General features: G+C 37.3%; 1 protein-coding gene and 4 non-coding genes across 5 annotated transcripts in view; all 5 read right to left on the bottom strand.

Moving 5' to 3' along the window:
- The window catches only part of LOC145287722 (bis(5'-adenosyl)-triphosphatase enpp4-like), an 88609-nt gene extending 85576 nt beyond the window's left edge, over positions 1-3033 (bottom strand). Inside the window, exon 1 of the mRNA XM_080135473.1 lies at positions 1783-3033. Within this exon, the coding sequence (XP_079991599.1) occupies positions 1783-2671 (889 nt within the window). The 5' untranslated portion in view covers positions 2672-3033. The remainder of the gene's footprint in view (positions 1-1782) is intronic.
- Positions 3034-14450: 11417 nt separating this feature from the next.
- On the bottom strand, positions 14451-14522 carry Trnay-gua (transfer RNA tyrosine (anticodon GUA)). Its single transcript has one exon. It is a non-coding gene; the product is annotated as a tRNA-Tyr (tRNA).
- Positions 14523-21452: 6930 nt separating this feature from the next.
- On the bottom strand, positions 21453-21526 carry Trnat-cgu (transfer RNA threonine (anticodon CGU)). The gene has a single exon. It is a non-coding gene; the product is annotated as a tRNA-Thr (tRNA).
- A 359-nt stretch (positions 21527-21885) lies between these two features.
- Positions 21886-21959, bottom strand: Trnak-uuu (transfer RNA lysine (anticodon UUU)). The gene has a single exon. It is a non-coding gene; the product is annotated as a tRNA-Lys (tRNA).
- A 792-nt stretch (positions 21960-22751) lies between these two features.
- On the bottom strand, positions 22752-22823 carry Trnay-gua (transfer RNA tyrosine (anticodon GUA)). Its single transcript has one exon. It is a non-coding gene; the product is annotated as a tRNA-Tyr (tRNA).
- Between the last annotated feature and the right edge of the window lie 618 nt (positions 22824-23441).

Here is a 23441-nt window from a genome sequence, read left to right as displayed (position 1 = left end):
TTTGGGTCTAGACACTTGAAATTTTAGATATAGGTTCCTTGAACATGGATCTAACTTAATAAAGTGATTTGAGCCCGAAACTATAAATTTTAAAGGGTCATAATAGGGGTCAAAGTTTTAAAAAATTAACCATTTTTTTTGTTTTTTTTGCTTTTTTTTGCACAGCATACACCTCCAAACACCCGAGCAACGCCCCTGCTAGTATTTAAATATTTGCAATGCGTGCTAAGTTTCTAATGCAATATTCTAATAAATTAATCACCCATTTTAGAGCCATGTTTTTAGCGCAAATTTCGCGAATTTAGCATTTTTTAGATTATTTTAAAAAAACGAAATAAAAAAAAAAAGGTTAAACTATTTTTAAAAAAGGCTAAATTGGGAATAAAAACATCGGATGGTTCTAAAATGGGTGATCGATTTACTAAAACGTTGCATTAGAAACTGAGCACCCCATACAAATATTTAAATATTGACTAAAACTTTTTTTTAATTTTTGATAATCTAGTAGACTAGTGTTCATTCGACAACATTCCCCTGAAAAAAAATTGAATATTAAAAAAATAAAAAAAATAAAAGAGGGAGGCGGCAAGATTTTTCAGGTCCGCCAAAATGCTCAACAATAACCTTTTTTGCATTCTGACGTTTTAATGTCGTCTGCAAATTTTCTTCTCACGGCTTTCAAATTATAAACTGCTTCGGCCATTTCTGGTTTAGGTACTTCTGCAGTTTATGGACCTTGATATATTTTTTTTTTAATAGGATTCATTTTTTTTTTTAATAGGATTCATTTTTTACAGTATCATTTTATTCATTAAATTGTTAGTTAAGAGTACAGACAGAGCTAACAAAGAAGCCCCCCCCCCAACCTTTCCCATGTTAAGGGTTCTTAAATAATAACGGGGTTTGTTTTACAATCCACAGAGGTACGAAAAAGTTGTCAAAAACAAATATATAACAAATAAAAGTTATCAAAGGCAAAATAAGTTACTTTTCTACCTTAACTGAATAAGTTTTTAGTGTTTTTTTTTTTATTTTTATTTTTTTTTTTATGTAAAATGTTTATTCGGTTCGAAAATTAAGTAATATTGAGCGCTACCGGAAAGCAAAAAAAAAAAAAAAAAAAAAAAATGCCGTCTCTTTACATCTTTGAAGTCTCGATATTCACTTCAAAATAAGAAATAAAACAAAATGGTGGTAGAAACCCACGCAATAAATGTCACGGTAACATTTATTGGGTGGCTTTACCATCATTTCTTATTTTGATGGCTTCAAATATTACTTGTTTTTTTTTTCGAGCTGAATAAACATTTTACATTAAATAAAAACACAAAAAACTTATGCAGTTAGGTAGAAAAGTAACTCATCTTACCTTCGGTAATTTTTATTTGGGTACTCATGCAGAGAGTGATCCATGCTGAAATAATAACGTTATTATTTAAAAAGCCATTCTTAACATGGGAGGGTGTTTTGTACCTTACAATTGAATTTAAAAAAAAACACATAAAACTTTAATTAAACGTGGAAATACGATTTAAAAAATAGCGCGGATCATCATTCTCTGCTGCATTAGTATCTTTATTTGTTATATATTTGTTTTGGGCAAATTTTCGTATCTCAGTGGATTGTAATACAAACCCTAATAACGTTATTTCAATACGGCCTGTAAACTGCAGAAGTATCCTGATTTGTTCCGTGAATCTCTAGCCATGAATATTCGGACCGATATGGGTCCCCTCGCATAGCAGAACAAAGAAATGTTAAAAATGAAAATAAAATAATTACCGTCGTTGGGCAGGATATTTGCAATCGGGTTCGACTGGAAAATTCTGTACGATTCAGGGTTGATGTAATTATCTAAATTGAGAATTTTGTCCGATGGGGTCAGGCTCATACCATGGTCACTGGTTATGACCACGTTGAGTTTTCCTAATAAACCAGTCTCGTTTAAGCGTTTTATCAGGTACCCGGCTAAATCGTTCAGTTCGGTTAATTTCAGGTCTATCTCTTTCGAATAGGGCCCAAATTTATGGCCCGTGGCGTCGGGTTCCTCGAAATACAACACACCTAGGTTGATCGGATAGAGGGGGTCCGTAAACCAATCGACTATCGTGTCGATGCGTTTTTGAAAAGTCAACAGGTTGTCCGGATCAAATTCGAGATATCTGTACGGGCGGAAACCCTTGATGATGGCCCCGTCTCCAACCCAATAAACGGCCCCGCTGCGGGCCATGTTGTGTTGTCTTTGGTTGGTCACCCAGATCGGCTCCCCCCCGTTGTCCATCCACTTCGACTCACTCACTTGACCCGTCCCGCTGTTAAAGGTCTCGTTTAGGACGGGGTCGAACATGGTGTTGCCAACCACGCCGTGGCTCTCTTCGTAGAGTCCGGTCACCAACGTGATATGGTTCGGGAAGGTTTTCGTGATGAAAGCGTTTTTAAGGCCCCTCTCGGCATGAACCCCGTGTCTCTGGATCCAGGTGAAATTCCCGAGGCGCGCATTCGGGTGCGACATGTAATCCCATCGGAATCCGTCGAAAGATATCAATAATAATTTCGGCAAGTTGTCGTCGTCGGCCATCGCCGATACATGTGGTATCGTCCAACAAAAACACCAGCAAATAAATCCGACCAAAAAAATGGAGAGACACGCGTCTATGTTCTTTCTTTTCATTTTTGATGATAAGTTTAAAATTTTTTTTATGTCGCGACTTATTCGTTCGTATTTCCTTGGTTTTATTTTTTTTTTTTTTAATGACGTTTAAAAAAAAAAATATAGAAAAAAAAAAACAAAAAAAAACGAATGATCACGGATATAAACAGACTTCTAATTGTAATTATCACCGATAACTTGCCGGTGTCAACCAATAAATAACCCCCTCGAAATAAACTTCCAAGCGTAAAAAAATATCGTAATTTAAAAACGGTTGAAAAACATGAATGAAGTTTTCCGTAGCTGTAATCAATACAGCCTTTAAGTGAGTTTATCTCGATTAAAACCTGGTTCTCCTGACAGGAAATGAAAAGAATGAAAACAGTATCAATAAACATTATTTTTGTTTTTATAGCCAATCCTAAAGTCCAACTCGTAACTGATTGGTTGGCTAAACACGCGCACACACACACACACACACACACACACACACACACACACACACACAGACACGCGCGTGCGCACGCACCCACGCACACACACACACACACACACACACACACACACACACACACACACAGAGAAATTATACGACGAATAACCCCTACCTACCTATCCCAATTCTTAAATTATTATTATTCGATTGTTATCAAAATACTAACTGTCTTTACCGTCTTACGCTTTGCGAAGATCACCATTGAAACATTAATTAAAAATGATAAGCTTTATTTATAATCTTGTAAACACGAAACAAAATCTTTTCTCAAAAACAAAAAAACAATAAACAATAAATTTTCGGTACAAATTTTGGTAAAATTTTACATTAAGGCCCGTCCGTCTCACGTTCGTATATAACAAAATACTTTTTTCGTAGATTTCGGTGTGCTAAAAACGAATCTGCAAACAGTTTCATGATATGAAGAAATTACTTTTTCGAAAAATGGGTGATCACTTTTCCATGTAAATTTTACTTAAAATGAGCACCCACTTTCTGTCCACCCGAGAGAGAGAGAGAGAGAGAGAGAGAGAGAGAGAGAGAGAGAGAGAGAGAGAGAGAGAGGGCATTTTTTTAGTGTTTATTGGCTAAAAGTTTTTTTTCGATTTCTTTTTGTTTTCATCTTTCAATAAAGACACGAGGAAACCATATGCGCGCTTGCGCGTACAAAATGGCCACCCGTGATAACATATAGAATCACATGGTTTAATATTTGGAAAACTACTTGTTTTTCGTCTAATTTAAATTTTTCGCCAATACTACACTGTGGCAAGGCAGTTTGGTACGCGAGTACACATTTAACAGCCTTCATTTATGCTCGCACGTAGGGTAAACAAAGGCTAGGCTGTGAAATGGAAAAGAGTTCCAAAGTTCAAAGGTTGATACCATGCAAAAGAAATCAAGCAAGAACCTTTGTAGCCAATAAACACACACAAAAAAAAATACCCCCTCTCTCAGGTGGCCAGAAAGTAGGTGCTCATTTTAAGTTAAATTTACATGGAGAAGTAATCACCCACTTCTCGAAAAAGTAATTTCTGTATATCATGGAAACTATTTTTTTTTTGCGACGGAAACGGTTTGCGGATTCGTTTTTAGCACACCGAAATCTATATTTTGTTATATACGAACGTGAGACGGGCCTTAAAGTAAAATAATACCCAAATTTTTATGTACTTGCAAAGAAAGTATCAACAGTTCGATTGCTGAATTTTTACTTGGTTTCCACCTTAGCGTTTTCCTTTAAAATGACGACTTGTAGGTTTTCAGGTAATGCTGAAAACGAATATCGCATTTAAATTTTCCGCAAATAAATAGTTTTCCGGATAGTAAGCAATATAATTCCGGTATATGTGTAGTTTAGCGGCGTAAATTATTTGACAAACAAAAATTTATAAAAACTATTTATTTTTATATAAAACACATTATTAGACCCAAAGGTTGAAATAAAACCATAAAAAATTTAATTTTTATTATTTTTTCATTATTTTTATTAGATTAAGTGTACAACAATCGAAGCCAAGCCGCTGTATTGCTTTTAAAATTTGGCCTTTTTAAGGTTTGGCAGATTGGCCTTTTTAAGGCCAAATTTGGCCTTTTTTAGGCCAAAGTTGGCCTTTTTTAGGCAAAATTTGGCCTTTTTTACGCTCTTTCATTACAAAAAAAAAATATATATATATAGCGGCAAAAAACAGTTCATGAAATAACGCGAAAAAGGCCAAATTCGTCCTTAAAAAGGCCAATCTGCTAAACTTTAGAAAGGCCAAATTTTTAAAGCAATATGGTGGCCTCGATTGTCGTACACTTAGTCTAATAAAAATGATGAAAAAAAAAAAAAAATGAAATTTTTTCGGGCTTTATTTCAGCCTTAGGGTCTAATAATGTTTTTTCTATAAAAATAAATAGGTTTTATAATTTTTTGTCAGTTAAATAATTTACGGCGTTAAACTACACATTTGCCATAATTCCTTATGTTAAAAGTAGTGGCAACTGCTGTACGTGCAAGCGCGCATATTATTGGCACACTTTTAACATAACGAATTACATTGCTTAATATCCGGAAAACTACTTATTTGCGTAAATGCGATATTCGTTTTCAGCATCCCAAAAACTTATCCAAGTCGTCATTTTAAAGGAAAATATTAAGGTTGAAACCAAGTGAAAATTTACTGATCGATTTTTTAAATATATAATTTTAAGCAAAAACAACAATACTTACTTGTAATGTCGAAAATAAAAACATATCCCAAAATTCTGAAAATTCATTGAGTAGAACTACTGCTATTGTATTTTAGTACAAAAACGTCTATCGCTATGGTCAAAAACAATATGTCAGCCATTAAAGTAGCGAAAATGGAAATAAATATGTCCCCTGTATTTGCAATCTTCAAGGTGTTCACATCTAAGAAACGCTTGCCCCCAATTTTCCGTAAAAATTACTTTTAACAATAAATAATTTTCTATGCCATGAATTTTTGTAAATTTTGGATATATTATTTTTGACATGACAAGTAAGTACTGTTGCTTTGCTTATCCCACATATTTAAAAAAAAATCTTAACAAGCACCTAAATTTATTTATGATTTAAATGTGACTGTAAAGAAAGGAAAAGAAAGAAAAAAAAATATCAATTTGCGTTTTCACTTACAATTTTGAAATAGATCGTAACGTGTGGAAAATAAAGTCTATACCTCTGGAGAAAGGCACATTTGAATACAACTTCTAAATATTTATCCAATAAAGAAAACAATATTGGGTGCTTATCCAGATTGGCACTTATGGCGGGAATCAAAAGTAAATCAAACACAGAAAAATCTGTACAATGTACGTCCTCGTTAAAAAATGAAAGTAGGTAGAGATCCAGTCTAGTAAATTCGAAATCAAGTGTCGGAAACCCTCTGGGAACACGTGCTGTTCTTTCGATTAATTTTTTCATGATAAAAAAGGCATATTTATCGCATTATAAATAGAGCGGTTCCATAGCTCAGTTTGTTTGAGCGGCAGTCTTGTATACTGGAGGTCGAGGGTCTGAAGCCGATTGCAGATTTTTTTAATACATTTTATGATTAATGATAATAAATCTTTTCTTTAGCACCAGTCTTGTAAACTAAAAATGTGAGTACGAATCCCTCTGCAGCCAAGTGCAGTTCTTTTGATTAATTTTTTATGATTCATGATAAAAAAAAGCATATTTATTGCATCTTAAATATACCGGCTTCATAGCTCAGTTTGTTAGAGCACCAGTCTAGTAAACTGAAGGTTCAGGGTTCGAATTCCTCTTAAAATTCAGTTTACTGGCACTCTGAGCTATGGAGCCTCTACATTTATAATGTGATGAATATGCTTTTTCATCATGAATCAGTTAAAAAGTAATTAAAAGAACAGTACAAGGCACCAGAGGGATTCCAGCCATCGACATCTGGTTTACTAGACTGGCGCTCTAACCAATTGAGCAATGGAGCCGATATATTAAAAAAGCGATAGATATGCTTAATTAGGGTTTGTATTACTGTACACATAGATTCGAAAAAGTTGTCAAAAAACAAATATAGAACAAATAAATGTTATCAAAGGCAAGATAAGTTACTTTTCTACCTAACTGGATATAATTCACGTGTTTTTATTCAGTGTAACATGTTTATTCAGCTCGAAAAACATGCAATGTTTACTGATGTATTGGAAAATTCAAAATGGCAGCCGACTCTCTCTCGGAGAGGGTACTTTGGGAAAAGGTATTATAAATAATAAACTAGACAAAATACTGTTAGAAATTCGCTCAATATATGTTACCGTGACATAAGTTGACATGTATTCGGTTGTTTTCTAACAGTATTTTGTCTAGTTTATTATTTATAATACCTTTTCCCAAACGTACCCTCTCCGAGAGACAGTCGGCTGCCATTTTGAATTTTCCAATACATCGGTAAACATTGCATGTTTTTCGAGCTGAATAAACATGTTACACTGAATAAAAACACGTGAATTATATCCAGTTAGGTAGAAAAGTAACTTATCTTGCCTTTGATAACATTTATTTGTTCTATATTTGTTTTTTGACAACTTTTTCGAATCTATGTGTACAGTAATACAAACCCCTTAATTATAATGAAGCATAAAAAATGTAATCAAAAGGAGAGTACAACGCCCATCGACCTGGCACCCTAACCAACTGAGCTATGGAGCCGCTACATTTATAATGCACTAAACACGCTTCTCATCATGAATCAGATAAAAAGTATTCAAAAGAAGAGTATAACGCTCCAGAGGGATTCAGACCATTGACTATCAGTTTACAAGACTGGCGCTCAAACCGACTGAGCTATGGAACCGCTACATTCATAATACGATAAACACGCTTTTTCATCATGAATCAGATAAAAAGCTAGGATAATAAACCTAGAACCCCATCCTCCAACGTGAGCCCCCACTACCATGTCTCCTTCTCCAACATCAGGGGTTTATGTTCCAACCTTCCAGAGGTTGAAACCCAATTACAGGAGATGAAACCGGACATATCCTTCCTAAGTGAAACTGGCAGAGGGCCGACCACTTCGCTAGACGAGTTCATAATTAATGGATACTCTAACTTAACGTCTAAATCTGACCCTCAAGATTGCATGGAATATGTGCCTACATTAAAGATGGTTTTCCGGGTGGTAGAGATATCTCCAGAGAAGACCCTAATTTACCTTATATGTGCTTCTGGGTTGCACTTGCTTACACCACCGCATTTATATTTGCCCTATATCGCCCCCCACAACAGCGGAGTTACTGTCTTTAAGAGTATATCTGAGAAAATTTTCCATATTTTGTCTGCTCATCCTTTGGCTAACATTCACATTTGCGGTGACTTCAATGTCCATAATGTGGAATGGCTAACCTACTCGAACAAGACAGATGATGAGGGGAGGTTCTGTCATGATTTTGCCATAACTTATGACCTCACCCAGATTGTTCACGAGCCCACACATGTGCCCGATACTACCGGTCAATATGTCTAGACCTTTTTCTCACAACTTCCCCTGAGCTATGTTCATGTTCCGTTCTATCTCCACTTGGATCTTCCGACCACTCAGTTGTATCAGTTAAGATAAAAATGAAATGCAACAAGTCTTTAGATGTACCTCTCCACCGTATTGTATATCGATACTCTACGGCTGACTGGGATAGCTTCCGTACATTTATATCTGATCTAACTCTGCATTCCATGTTTAAAAAGAATGTGTCCTCTATAGTATCAGACTTGACCAAATGGTTAATTGTAGACATAAACTGATTCATACCATCCAAACAATTCCAACAAAACCTAACAGCCAGCCATGGTTCTCCCCAGAATGTGCTGCTGCCATTGCGCACAGAAATCACTTTTTCCATAGCTACCAACGTAATAAATGCACTGAGACTAAAGCTGCTTTCAGGACTGCCAACAACCTCTGTAAAAGAGTAATAAAAAATGCAAGAGAGCTATATGCTCAGTCTGTTAAATCCAAACTAGCTGAGCAGCAACTTGGTTCCCACCAGTTTTGGCAAATAGCAGACAGGATCCTGAACAGAAGCGTGCGTTCTATCCCAACCATTATCAATGGACCTGAGGTTATCTCGTCAGCATCAGACAAGGCCAAACTATTTGCCAAGAACTTTGCAGCTAACTCTACTCTATGCAACCAAGGCCATCAATTCCCCGTATTTCCTCCTATAACAGACAACACGCTATGCAACATACAAATATCTGTGAGTGAGGTCGCCAAGCTAATCAAGAACCTTGATTCTAGTAAAGCAACTGGCCCTGACGGCACTCCAATTATAGTGTTGAAAAAAGCTTCAAGCAGAACTTGCTCCCATACTTACAAAACTGTTTAAGTGTTGCCTTAAGGAGAAGTGCTTCCCAACACCCTGGAAAACCTCATCAGTATGCTCTGTATTTAAGAATTCAGGTGAAAAGTCATCTCACTCTAGGTACAGACCAATAAGTCTCCTGTGTGTCATGAGTAAGTTGCTGGAGTCCATATTAAATAAAGAAGTAGTCAACCACCTCAGCAGAAATAACCTTCTTAGCGACATGCAATATGGTTTCCGCACTGCTAGATCTACAGCATAGGATTAGAGAATCTCTCGACAAAGGCTTCATTTCTAGGGCAATTGCTCTCGACATATCAAAGGCCTTCGATAAGGTTTGGCAGAAAGGCCTACTACACAAGATTTCCAGCTACGGTATAACTGATGTGTTCTCTCTATCATTAAATCATTTCTATCTGATAGGCTCATAAGAGTAGTGGTTGATGGGCAGAAATCAGAGGCCCACAGTATTAATGCTCGAGTCCCTCAGGGGTCCATACTGGGTCCAACTCTCTTCCTGATCTACATCAATGATCTCCCAAAACACATACTAAAATCTTTCGTTGATATCTATGCTGATGACACGACCATCTATGGCAACACATCAAAGGCCGTAAATGATGATGTTCTCTCTGATTCTCTCTCCTCTGATCTTGAGCGCGTGGTACAGTGGGGAAAGAGGTGGCTGGTTACTTTTAATGCATCTAAGACCAAGCTCCTATCTCTACATCATCAACGCTCTGATCCCCATCTGGCATCAATTGAAATGGATGGCTCTCGTCTAACGGAGGCCCCAAGATTTGATAAGCTCCTGGGTTTGACCTTTACACCTGATCTTAAATGGAACACATACATCAAGTCTGTGGCCAAGGTCGCTGGGAAAATGGTGGGATCCTTCTACCGCTCCAGAAGATGTCTCACTAATGATGCAATTCTCTATCTATATAAGATCCAAGTATGTCCAAAGATGGAGTACTGCTGCCACATCTGGGCGGGGGCTGCAAAAAACAGCCTATCCTGCCTTGACGGAGTACAAAATAGACTCCGTGGCTTGGTGGGGGATGCCCTTTTCTCTACCCTGCAACCTCTTTCCCACAGAAGAGACGTAGCGAGCCTGTCATTGTTCTATCGTTTTTTCCATGGCAGGTGCTCGTCTGAGCTCCATTCTCTGGTCCCCCCTCGCCAATCTTTCGCAAAAAACACCCGACTAGCTGAAACCGTCAATAATTTTCCCCACTCCCTATCTGTGCCTAAATCAAAACGTAGATACCATGAACAAAGCTTCTTTCTTAGAAGTGCACGCCTGTGGAACTCTGTTCCACTTGCCTGTTTCCCTCCCGACTTCAACCTGGTTGTCTTCAAGTCCAACACAAACAAATTCCTGATGAACAACACCCCCCCTAAGTAATGACACCTTACCAATTCTCCAATACTATTGCTACACTATCCCTTTGATTACTGTACACACAATAACCCTTATCCCTGAGTGGCCATTGGGCCTTGATAAGTGGTGAACTCCATGTAAAAAAAAAAAAAGAAAAAAAAAGAGTTGTGGTTGATGGGCAGAAATTAGAGGCCCAAAGCATTAATGATGGAGTCCCTCGGGGGTCCATCCTGGGCCCAACTCTCTACATCAATGATCTCCCAAAGCACATACTTAAATCATTCGTTGACACCTATGCTGATGACACGACCACTTATGGCAACACATCTAAGGATGTAAATGACAAAGTTCTCTCTGATTCTTTCTCCTCTGATCTTGAGCGTGTAGAATAGTGGGGGAAGAGGTGGCTGATTACTTTTAATGCATCTAAAACCAAGCTCCTATCTTTACATGATAAATAATCTGACCAACATTCCGCATCAATTGAAATCGATGACTCTCGTCTAGGGGAGGTTCCATGTATGACAAGCTTCTGGGATTGACCTTTACTCCTGATCTGAAATAGAACATGTACATTATCTGTGGCCACAGTCGCTGGAAAAATGGTAGGATCCTTCTACCGCTCCAGAAGATATCTCACTGCTGATGCAATTCTCTATCTATATAAAAGCCAACTACGTCCAAGGATGAAGTAAGACGGCCACATCTAGGCAGGAGCTGCAAAAACAGCCTATCCTTCCTTGACAGAATACAAAATAGACTTCGTAGCTTAGTGGATGATGCCCTTTTCTCTTCGCTGAACCCCTCTCCAACAGAAGAGACATTGCGACCCTGTTTGTGTTTTATAATAATTTCCATGGAAACAACCGTCAATCACTTCCCTCATACTTTATTTGTGCCTAAATAAAAAACGTAGATACCATGAACAAAGCTTCTTTCTTAAAAGTGCACGCCTGTGGACCTCTCTTCCGTTTGCCTGTTTCCCACCTGACTAAAACTTGGATGTCTTCAAGTCACATATAAACAAATTCCTGATGAATCGCCCCCTAAAGTAACACACTTAATCAAATCCCCAATACTAACGATTACCATGAAACTATCAAACTGATTACTGTACATGCAATACTCTTTATCCCTGAGTGGATTCAGGGCCTTCAAAAGTGGTGACCTCCATGTTAAAAATAAAAAAATATTTAAAAGAAAATACTAGGGCTCCAGATATTCGACCTCAAGTTTACTACACTAGCGTTCTAATCAACTGAGCTATGGAACCGTTTTATTAATGAAACAATAAATATGATTATGTATCATTAATCGTAAAACAAGTGTTTAAAAGGAGAATACCAGGCTCCAGAGGACTTCGGACCCTCGACCTCCAGTTTACTAGACTGGCGTTCTAACCAACTGAGCTATGGAACCTCTATATTAATGAACCAATACATATGATTATGTATCATTAATGATAAAACAAGTGTTTAAAAGCAGACTCCTAGGCTCTAGAGGGATTCGGTCCCTCGACCTCCAGCTTACTAGACTGGCACTCAAACCAACTGAGCAATAGAGCCGATATATTAATGAAACAATAAATATGATTATGTATCATTAATGATAAAACAAGTATTAAACGAGAATAAAAGGATCCAGAGGGATTCGGACCCTCGACCTCCAGTTTACTAGACTGGTACTCTAACCAACTGAGCTATGGAGCCGATATATTAATGAAATAATAAATATGCTTATGTATCATATATGATAAAATAAGTGTAAAACCAGAATAAAAGGACCCAGAGGGATTCGGACCCTCGACCTTCAGTTTACTAGACTAGTACTCTACCCAACTGAGCTTTGGAGCCGATATATTAATGAAACAATAAATATGATTATGTATCATTAACGATAAAACAAGTGTTAAACGAGAATAAAAGGATCCGGAGGGATTCGGACCCTCGACCTTCAGTTTACTAGACTGGCGCTCTAACAAACTGAGCTATGGAGCCGACATATTTATGAAACAATAAATATGATTATGTATCAATAATGATAAAACAAGTGTTAAACGAGAATAAAAGGCTCCAGAGGGATTCGGACACTCGACCTCCAGTTTACTAGACTGGCGCTCAAACCAACTGAGCTATGGAGCCGATATATTAATGAAACAATAAATATGATTATGTATCATTAATGATAAAAAAAAAGTGTTACACAAGAATAAAAGGCTCCAGAGGGATTCGGACCCTCGACCTCCAGTTTACTAGACAGGCGCTCAAACCAACTGAGCTATGGAGCCGATATATTAATGAAACAATAAATATGATTATGTATCATTAATGATAAATAAAGTGTTACACAAGAATAAAAGGCTCCAGAGGGATTCGGACCCTCGACCTCCTGTTTACAAAACTGGCGCTCTAACCAACTGAGCTATGGAGCCAATATAATAATGAAACAATAAATATGATTATGTATCATTAATGATAAAAAAAGTGTTAAACGAGAATAAAGGGCTCCAGAGGGATTCGGACCCTCGACCTCCAGTTTACTAGACTGGCGCTCAAACCAACTGAGCTATGGAGCCGATATATTAATGAAACAATAAATATGATTATGTATCATTAATGATAAAACAAGTGTTAAACGATAATAAAAGGATCCGGAGGGATTCGGACCCTCGACCTTCAGTTTACTAGACTGGCGCTCTAACAAACTGAGCTATGGAGCCGACATATTTATGAAACAATAAATATGATTATGTATCAATAATGATAAAACAAGTGTTAAACGAGAAAGAAGGCTCCAGAGGGATTCGGACACTCGACCTCCAGTTTACTAGACTGGCGCTCAAACCAACTGAGCTATGGAGCCGATATATTAACGAAACAATGAATATGATTATGTATCATTAATGATAAAACAAGTGTTAAACGAGAATAAAAGGCTCCAGACGGATTCGGACCCTCGACCTTCAGTTTACTAGACTGGCACTCTAACAACCTGAGCAACGGAGCCGATATATTAATGAAACAATAAATATGATTATGTATCCTTAATGATAAAAAAAAAGTGTTACACAAGAATAAAAGGCTCCAGAGGGATTCGGACCCTCGACCTCCAGTTTACTAGACAGGCGCTCAAACCAACTGAGCTATGGAGCCGATATATTAATGAAACAATAAATATGATTATGTATCATTAATGATAAATAAAGTGTTACACAAGAATAAAAGGCTCCAGAGGGATTCGGACCCTTGACCTCCTGTTTACAAAACTGGCGCTCTAACGAACTGAGCTATGGAGCCAATATAATAATGAAACAATAAATATGATTATGTATCATTAATGATAAAAAAAGTGTTAAACGAGAATAAAAGGATCCAGAGGGATTCGGACCCTCGACCTCCAGTTTACTAGACTGGCGCTCAAACCAACTGAGCTATGGAGCCGATATATTAATGAAACAATAAATATGATTATGTATCATTAATGATAAATAAAGTCTTACACAAGAATAAAAAGCTCCAGAGGGATTCGGACCCTCGACCTCCAGTGTAAATAACTGGACCTCAAACCAACTGAGCTATGGAGCCAATATATTAATGCAGCATTAAAAATATGATTATGTATCATTAATGATAAAACAAGTGTTAAACGAGAACAAAAGGCTCCAAAGGGATTCGGACCGTCGACCTCCAGTTTACTAGACTGGCGCTAAAACCAACTGAGCTATGGAGCCGATATATTAATGAAACAATAAATATGATTATGTATCATTAATGATAAAACAAGTGTTAAATGAGAATAAAAGGCTCCAGAGGGATTCAGACCCTAGACCTCCAGGTTACTAGACTGGCGCTCAAACAAACTGTGCTATAGAGCCGATATATTAATGAAACAATAAATATGATTATGTATCCTTAATGATAAAACACGTGTTAAACGAGAATAACAGGCTCCAGAGGGATTCGGACCCTCGACCTCCAGTTTACTAGACTGGCGCTCAAACCAACTGAGCTATGGAGCCGATATATTAATGAAACAATAAATATGATTATGTATCATTAATGATAAAACAAGTGTTAAACGAGAATAACAGGCTCCAGAGGGATTCGGACCCTCGACCTCCAGTTTACAACTGGCGCTCTAACCAACTGAGCTATGGAGCCAATATATTAATGAAACAATAAATATGATTATGTATCATTAATGATAAAACAAGTGTTAAACGAGAATAACAGGCTCAAGAGGGATTCGGACCCTCGACCTCCAGTTTACTAGACTGGCGCTCAAACCAACTGAGCTATGGAGCCGATATATTAATGAAACAATAAATATGATTATGTATCATTAATGATAACATAAGTGTTAAACGAGAATAAAAGGCTCCAGAGGGATTCGGACCCCCGACCTCCAGGTTACTAGACTGGCGCTCAAACCAACTGAGCTATGGAGCCGATATATTAATGAACCAATAAATATGATGATGTATCATTAATGATAAAACAAGTGTTAAACGAGAATAAAAGGCTCCAGAGGGATTCGGTCAGTCGACCTCCAGTTTACTAGACTGGCGCTCAAACCAACTGAGCTATGGAGCCGATATATTAATGAAACAATAAATATGATTATGTATCATTAATGATGAAACAAGATTATTAGAGAATAAAAGGATCCAGAGGGATTTGGACCCTCGACCTCCAGTTTACTAGACTGGCGCACAAACCAACTGAGCTATGGAGCCGATATATTAATGAACCAATAAATATGATGATGTATCATTAATGATAAAACAAGTGTTAAACGAGAATAAAAGGCTCCGGAGGGATTCGATCACTCGACCTCAAGTTTACTTGACTGGCACTCTACCCAACTGAGCTAGGGAGCCGATATATTAATGAAACAATAAATATGATTATGTATCATTAATGATAAAACAAGTGTTAAATGAGAATAAAAGGATCCAGAGGGATTCGGAACCTCGATCTCCAGTTTACTAGACTGGCAATCTAACCAACTGAGCTACGGAGCCGATATATTAATGAAATAATAAATATTATTATGTATCATAGATGATAAAACAAGTGTTAAACGAGAATAAAAGGATCCAGATGGATTCGGACCCTCGACCTCCAGTTTACTAGACTGGCGCTCTAACCAACTGAGCCATGGAGCAAATATATAAATCAAACAATAAATATGATTATGTATCATTAATGATAAAACAAGTGTTAAACGAGAATAAAAGGATCCAGAGGGATTCGGACCCTCGACCTCCAGTTTACTAGACTGGCGCTCAAACCAACTGAGCTATGGAGCCGATATATTAATGAAACAATAAATATGATTATGTATCATTAATAATAAAACAAGTGTTAAACGAGAATAAAAGGCTCCAGAGGGGTTCGGACCCTCGATCCAGTTTACTAGACTGGCGCTCAAACCAACTGAGCTATGGAGCCGATATATTAATGAAACAATAAATATGATTATGTATCATTAATGATAAAACAAGTGTTACACGAGAATAAAAGTCTCCAGATGGATTCGGTCACTCGACTTCCAGTTTACTATACTGGCGCTCAAACCAACTGAGCTATGGAGCCGATATATTAATGAAACAATAAATATGATTATGTATCATTAATGATAAAACAAGTGTTAAACTAGAATAAAAGGCTCCAGAGGGATACGGACCCTCGACCTTAAGTTTACAAGACTGGCGCTCTAACCAACTGAGCTATAGAGCCGATATATTAATGAAACAATAAATATGATTATGTATCATTAATGATAAAACAAGTGTTAAACGAGAATAAAAGGCTCCAGAGGGATACGGACGCTCGACCCTCAGTTTACTAGACTGGCGCTCAAACCAACTGAGCTATGGAGCCGATATATTAATGAAACAATAAATATGATTATGTATCATTAATGATAAAACAAGTGTAAAACCAGAATAAAAGGCGCAGAGGGATTCGGACCCTAGACCTCCAGTTTACTAGACTGGCGCTCAAACCAACTGAGCTATGGAGCCGATATATTAATGAAACAATAAATATGATTATGTATCATTAATGATAAAACAAGTGTTAAACGAGAATAAAAGGCTCCAGAGGGATACGGACCCTCGACCTTAGGTTTACAAGACTGGCGCTCTAACCAACTGAGCTATGGAGCCGATATATTAATGAAACAATAAATATGATTATGTATCATTAATAACAAAACAAGTTTTAAACGAGAATAAAAGGCTCCAGAGGGATACGGACCCTCGACCTTCAGTTTACTAGACTGGCGCTCAAACCAACTGAGCTACGGAGCCGATATATTAATGAAACAATAAATATGATTATGTATCATTAATGATAAAACAAGTGTTAAACTAGAATCAAAGGCTCCAGAGGGATTCGGACCCTACACCTCCAGTTTACTAGACTGGCGCTCAAACCAACTGAGCTATGGAGCCGATATATTTATGAAACAATAAATATGATTATGTATCATTAATGATAAAACAAGTATGAAAGGCTCCAGAGGCATTTGGACCCCCGACCTCCAGTTTACTAGACTGGCGCTCAAACCAACTGAGCTATTGAGCCGATACATTAATGAAACAATAAATATGATTATGTCTCATTAATGATAAAACAAGTGTTAAATGAGAATAAAAGGCTCCAGAGGGATTCGGAACCTCGATCTCCAGTTTACTAGACTGGCACTCTAACCAACTGAGCTACGGAGCAGATATATTAATGAAACAATAAATATGATTATGTATCATTGATGATAAAACAAGTGTTAACCGAGAATAAAAGGATCCAGATGGATTCGGACCCTCGACCTCCAGTTTACTAGACTGGCGCTCTAACCAACTGAGCTATGGGGCCGATATATTAATGAAACAATAAATATGATTATGTATCATTAATGAGAAAACAAGTGTTAAACGAGAATAAAAGGCTCCAGAGGGATTCGAACCCTCGACCTCCAGGTTACTAGACTGGCGCTCAAACAAACTGAGCTATGGAGCCGATATATTAATGAACCAATAAATATGATTATGTATCATTAATGATAAAACAAGTGTTAAACGAGAATAAAAGGCTCCAGAGGGGTTCGGACCCTCGATCCAACTTACTAGACTGGCGCTCAACCCAACTGAGCTCTGGAGCCGATATATGAATGAAACAATAAATATGATTATGTATTATTAATGATAAAACAAGTGTGACACAATAATAAAAGGCTCCGAAGGGATTCGGAACCCCGACCTCCAGTTTACTAGACTGGCACTCTAACCGACTGAGATATGGAGCCGATATATTAATGAAATAATAAATATGATTATGTATCATTAATGATAAAACAAGTGTTAAACGAGAATAAAAGGATCCAGAGGGATTCGGACCCTGGACCTTCAGTTTACTAGACTGGCGCTCAAACCAACTGAGCTATGGAGCCGATATTTTAATGAAACAACAAATATGATTATGTATCATTAATGATAAAACAAGTGCTAAACGAGAATAAAAGGATCCAGAGGGATTCGGATCCTTGACCCCCAGTTTACTAGACTGGCGCTCAAACCAACTGAGCAATGGAGCCGATATATTGATGAAACAATAAATATGATTATGTATCATTAATGATAAAACAAGTGTTACACGAAAATAAAAGTCTCCAGATGGATTCGGACCCTCGACCTCAAGTTTACTAGGCTGGCGTTCAAACCAACTGAGCTATGGAGCCGATATATTAATGAAACAATAAATATGATTATGTATCATATATGATAGAACAAGTGTTAAATGAGAATGAAAGGATCCAGAGGGATCCGGAACCTCGATCTCCAGTTTACTAGGCTGGCACTCTAACCAACTGAGCTACGGAGCCGATATATTAATGAAACAATAAATATGATTATGTATCATTGATGATAAAACAAGTGTTAAACCAGAATAAAAGGATCCAGATGGATTCGGACCTTCGACCCCCAGTTTACTAGACTGGCGCTCTAACCAACTGAGCCATGGAGCCGATATATTAATGAAACAATAAATATGATTATGTATCATTAATGATAAAACAAGTGTTAAACGAGAATAAAAGGCTCCAGTGGGATTCGGACCCTCGACCTCCAGTTTACTAGACTGGCGCTCAAACCAACTGAGCTATGGAGCCGATATATTAATGAAACAATAAATATGATTATGTATCATTAATGATAAAACAAGTGTAAAACGAGAATAAAAGGCTCCAGAGGGATTCGGACCCTCGACCTCCAGTTTACTAGACTGGCGCTCAAACCAACTAAGCTATGGAGCCGATATATTAATGAAACAATAAATATGATTATGTATCATTAATGATAAAACAAGTGTTAAACGAGAATACAAGGCTCCAGAGGGATTCGGACCCTGTACCTCCGGTTTACTAGACTGGCGCTCAAACCAACTGAGCTATGGAGCACGTATATTAATGAAACAATAAATATGATTATGTATCATTAATGATAAAACAAGTGTTAAACGAGAATAAAAGTCTCCAGAGGGATTCGGACCCTCGACCCCCAGTTTACTAGACTGGCGCTTAAACCAACTGAGCTATGGAGCCGATATATTAATGAAACAATAAATATGATTATGTATCATTAATGATAAAACAAGTGTTACACGAGAATAAAAGGCTCCAGAGGGATAGGGACCCTCGACCTTCAGTTTACTAGACTGGTGCTCAAACCAACTGAGCTATGGAGCCGATATATTAATGAAACAATAAATATGATTATGTATCATTAATGATAAAACAAGTGTTACACGAGAATAAAAGGCTCCAGAGGGATAGGGACCCTCGACCTTCAGTTTACTAGACTGGTGCTCAAACCAACTGAGCTATGGAGCCGATATATTAATGAAACAATAAATATGATTATGTATCATTAATGATAAAACAAGTGTTACACGAGAATAAAAGGCTCCAGAGGGATACGGACCCTCGACCTTCAGTTTACTAGACTGGTGCTCAAACCAACTGAGCTATGGAGCCGATATATTAATAAAACAATAAATATGATTATGTATCATTAATGATAAAACAAGTGTTACACGAGAATAAAAGGCTCCAGAGGGATAGGGACCCTCGACCTTCAGTTTACTAGACTGGCGCTCAAACCAACTGAGCTATGGAGCCGATATATTAATGAAACAATAAATATGATTATGTATCATTAATGATAAAACAATGGTTAAACGAGAATAAAAGGCTCCAGAGGGATTCGGACCCTGGACCTCAAGTTTACTAGACTGGCGCTCAAACCAACTGAGCTATGGAGCCGATATATTAATGAAACAATAAATATGATTATGTATCATTAATGATAAAACAAGTTTTAAACGAGAATAAAAGGCTCCAGAGGGATTCGGTTCCTCGACCTCCAGTTTACTAGACTGGCGCTCAAACCAACTGAGCTATGGAGCCGATATATTAATGAAACAATAAATTTGATTATGTATCACTAATGATCAAACAAGTGTTAAACGAGAATAAAAAGAATCCAGAGGGATTCGGACCCTAGATCTCCAGTTTACTAGACTGGAGCTCAAACTAACTGAGCTGGGGAGCCGATATATTAATGAAACAATAAGTATGAAAAACAAGTGTTAAACGAGAATAAAAGACTCCAGAGGGATTCGGACCCTCGACCTTCAGTTTACTAGACTGGTGCTAAAACCAACTGAGCTATGGAGCCGATATATTAATGAAACAATAAATATGATTATGTATCATTAATGATAAAACAAGTGTTACACGAGAATAAAAGGCTCCAGAGGGATAGGGACCCTCGACCCTCAGTTTACTAGACTGGCGCTCAAACCAACTAATCTAAGGAGCCGATATATTTATGAAACAATAAATATGATTATGTATCATTAATGATAAAACAAGTGTTACACGAGAATAAAAGGCTCCAGAGGGATACGGACCCTCGACCTTCAGTTTACTAGACTGGTGCTCAAACCAACTGAGCTATGGAGCCGATATATTAATAAAACAATAAATATGATTATGTATCATTAATGATAAAACAAGTGTTACACGAGAATAAAAGGCTCCAGAGGGATAGGGACCCTCGACCTTCAGTTTACTAGACTGGCGCTCAAACCAACTGAGCTATGGAGCCGATATATTAATGAAACAATAAATATGATTATGTATCATTAATGATAAAACAATGGTTAAACGAGAATAAAAGGCTCCAGAGGGATTCGGACCCTGGACCTCAAGTTTACTAGACTGGCGCTCAAACCAACTGAGCTATGGAGCCGATATATTAATGAAACAATAAATATGATTATGTATCATTAATGATAAAACAAGTTTTAAACGAGAATAAAAGGCTCCAGAGGGATTCGGTTCCTCGACCTCCAGTTTACTAGACTGGCGCTCAAACCAACTGAGCTATGGAGCCGATATATTAATGAAACAATAAATTTGATTATGTATCACTAATGATCAAACAAGTGTTAAACGAGAATAAAAAGAATCCAGAGGGATTCGGACCCTAGATCTCCAGTTTACTAGACTGGCGCTCAAACTAACTGAGCTGGGGAGCCGATATATTAATGAAACAATAAGTATGAAAAACAAGTGTTAAACGAGAATAAAAGACTCCAGAGGGATTCGGACCCTCGACCTTCAGTTTACTAGACTGGTGCTAAAACCAACTGAGCTATGGAGCCGATATATTAATGAAACAATAAAAAGATTATGTATCGTTAATGATAAAACAAGTGTTACACGAGAATAAAAGGCTCCAGAGGGATAGGGACCCTCGACCCTCAGTTTACTAGACTGGCGCTCAAACCAACTAATCTAAGGAGCCGATATATTTATGAAACAATAAATATGATTATGTATCATTAATGATAAAACAAGTGTTAAACGAGAATAAAAGGATCCAGAGTGATTCGGACCCTAAACCTCCAGCTTACTAGACTGGCGCTCTAACCAACTGAGCTATGGAGCCGATATATTAATGAAACAATAAATATGATTATGTATCATTTATGATAAAACAAGTGTTAAACGAGAATAAAAGGCTCCAGAGGGATTCGGACCCTCGACCTCCAGTTTACGAGACTGGCGCTCAAACCAACTGAGCTATGGAGCCGATATATTAACGAAACAATGAATATGATTATGTATCATTAATGATAAAACAAGTGTTAAACGAGAATAAAAGGCTCCAGACGGATTCGGACCCTCGACCTTCAGTTTACTAGACTGGCACTCTAACAAACTGAGCAACGGAGCCGATATATTAATGAAACAATAAATATGATTATGTATCATTAATGATAAAAAAAAGTGTTACACAAGAATAAAAGGCTCAAGAGGGATTCGGACCCTCGACCTCCAGTTTACTAGACAGGCGCTCAAACCAACTGAGCTATGGAGCCGATATATTAATGAAACAATAAATATGATTATGTATCATTAATGATAAATAAAGTCTTACACAAGAATAAAAAGCTCCAGAGGGATTCGGACCCTCGACCTCCAGTGTAAATAACTGGCGCTCTAACCAACTGAGCTATGGAGCCAATATATTAATTACGCATTAAAAATATGATTATGTATCATTAATGATAAAACAAGTGTTAAACGAGAATAAAAGGCTCCAGAGGGATTCGGACCGTCGACCTCCAGTTTACTAGACTGGCGCTAAAACCAACTGAGCTATGGAGCCGATATATTAATGAAACAATAAGTATGATTATGTATCATTAATGATAAATAAAGTGTTACACAAGAATAAAAGGCTCCAGAGGGATTCGGACCCTCGACCTCCAGTTTACAAAACTGGCGCTCTAACAAACTGAGCTATGGAACCAATATATTAATGAAACAATAAATATGATTATGTATCATTAATGATAAAACAAGTGTTAAACGAGAATAAAAGGCTCCAGAGGTGTTCGGACCCTCGACCTCCAGTTTACTAGACTGGCACTCTAACGAACTGAGTTATGGAGCCGATATATTAATGAAACAATAAATATGATTATGTATCATTAATGATAAAACAAGTGTTAAATGAGAATAAAAGGCTCCAGAGGGATTCAGACCCTAGACCTCCAGGTTACTAGACTGGCGCTCAAACCAACTGTGCTATAGAGCCGATATATTAATGAAACAATAAATATGATTATGTATCATTAATGATAAAACACGTGTTAAACGAGAATAACAGGCTCCAGAGGGATTCGGACCCTCGACCTCCAGTTTACTAGACTGGCGCTCAAACCAACTGAGCTATGGAGCCGATATATTAATGAAACAATAAATATGATTATGTATCATTAATGATAAAACAAGTGTTAAACGAGAATAACAGGCTCCAGAGGGATTCGGACCCTCGACCTCCAGTTTACAACTGGCGCTCTAACCAACTGAGCTATGGAGCCAATATATTAATGAAACAATAAATATGATTATGTATCATTAATGATAAAACAAGTGTTAAACGAGAATAACAGGCTCCAGAGGGATTCGGACCCTCGACCTCCAGTTTACTAGACTGGCGCTCAAACCAACTGAGCTATGGAGCCGATATATTAATGAAACCATAAATATGATTATGTATCATTAATGATAAATAAAGTGTTACACAAGAATAAAAGGCTCCAGAGGGATTCGGACCCCTGACCTCCAGTTAACAAAACCGGCGCTCTAACCAACTGAGCTATGGAGCCGATATATTAATGAAACAATAAATATGATTATGTATCATTAATGATAACATAAGTGTTAAACGAGAATAAAAGGCTCCAGAGGGATTCGGACCCCCGACCTCCAGTTTACTAGACTGGCGCTCAAACCAACTGAGCTATGGAGCCGATATATTAATGAAACAATAAATATGATTATGTATCATTAATGATGAAACAAGATTATTAGAGAATAAAAGGATCCAGAGAGATTTGGACCCTCGACCTCCAGTTTACTAGACTGGCGCTCAAACCAACTGAGCTATGGAGCCGATATATTAATGAACCAATAAATATGATGATGTATCATTAATG

The sequence above is a fragment of the Euprymna scolopes genome, chromosome 11 (assembly GCF_053919585.1).
Source record: "Euprymna scolopes isolate OS-2025 chromosome 11, ASM5391958v1, whole genome shotgun sequence".
Classification (NCBI taxonomy): domain Eukaryota; kingdom Metazoa; phylum Mollusca; class Cephalopoda; order Sepiida; family Sepiolidae; genus Euprymna; species Euprymna scolopes.
This window is presented reverse-complemented; position numbering and strand designations above follow the sequence as displayed.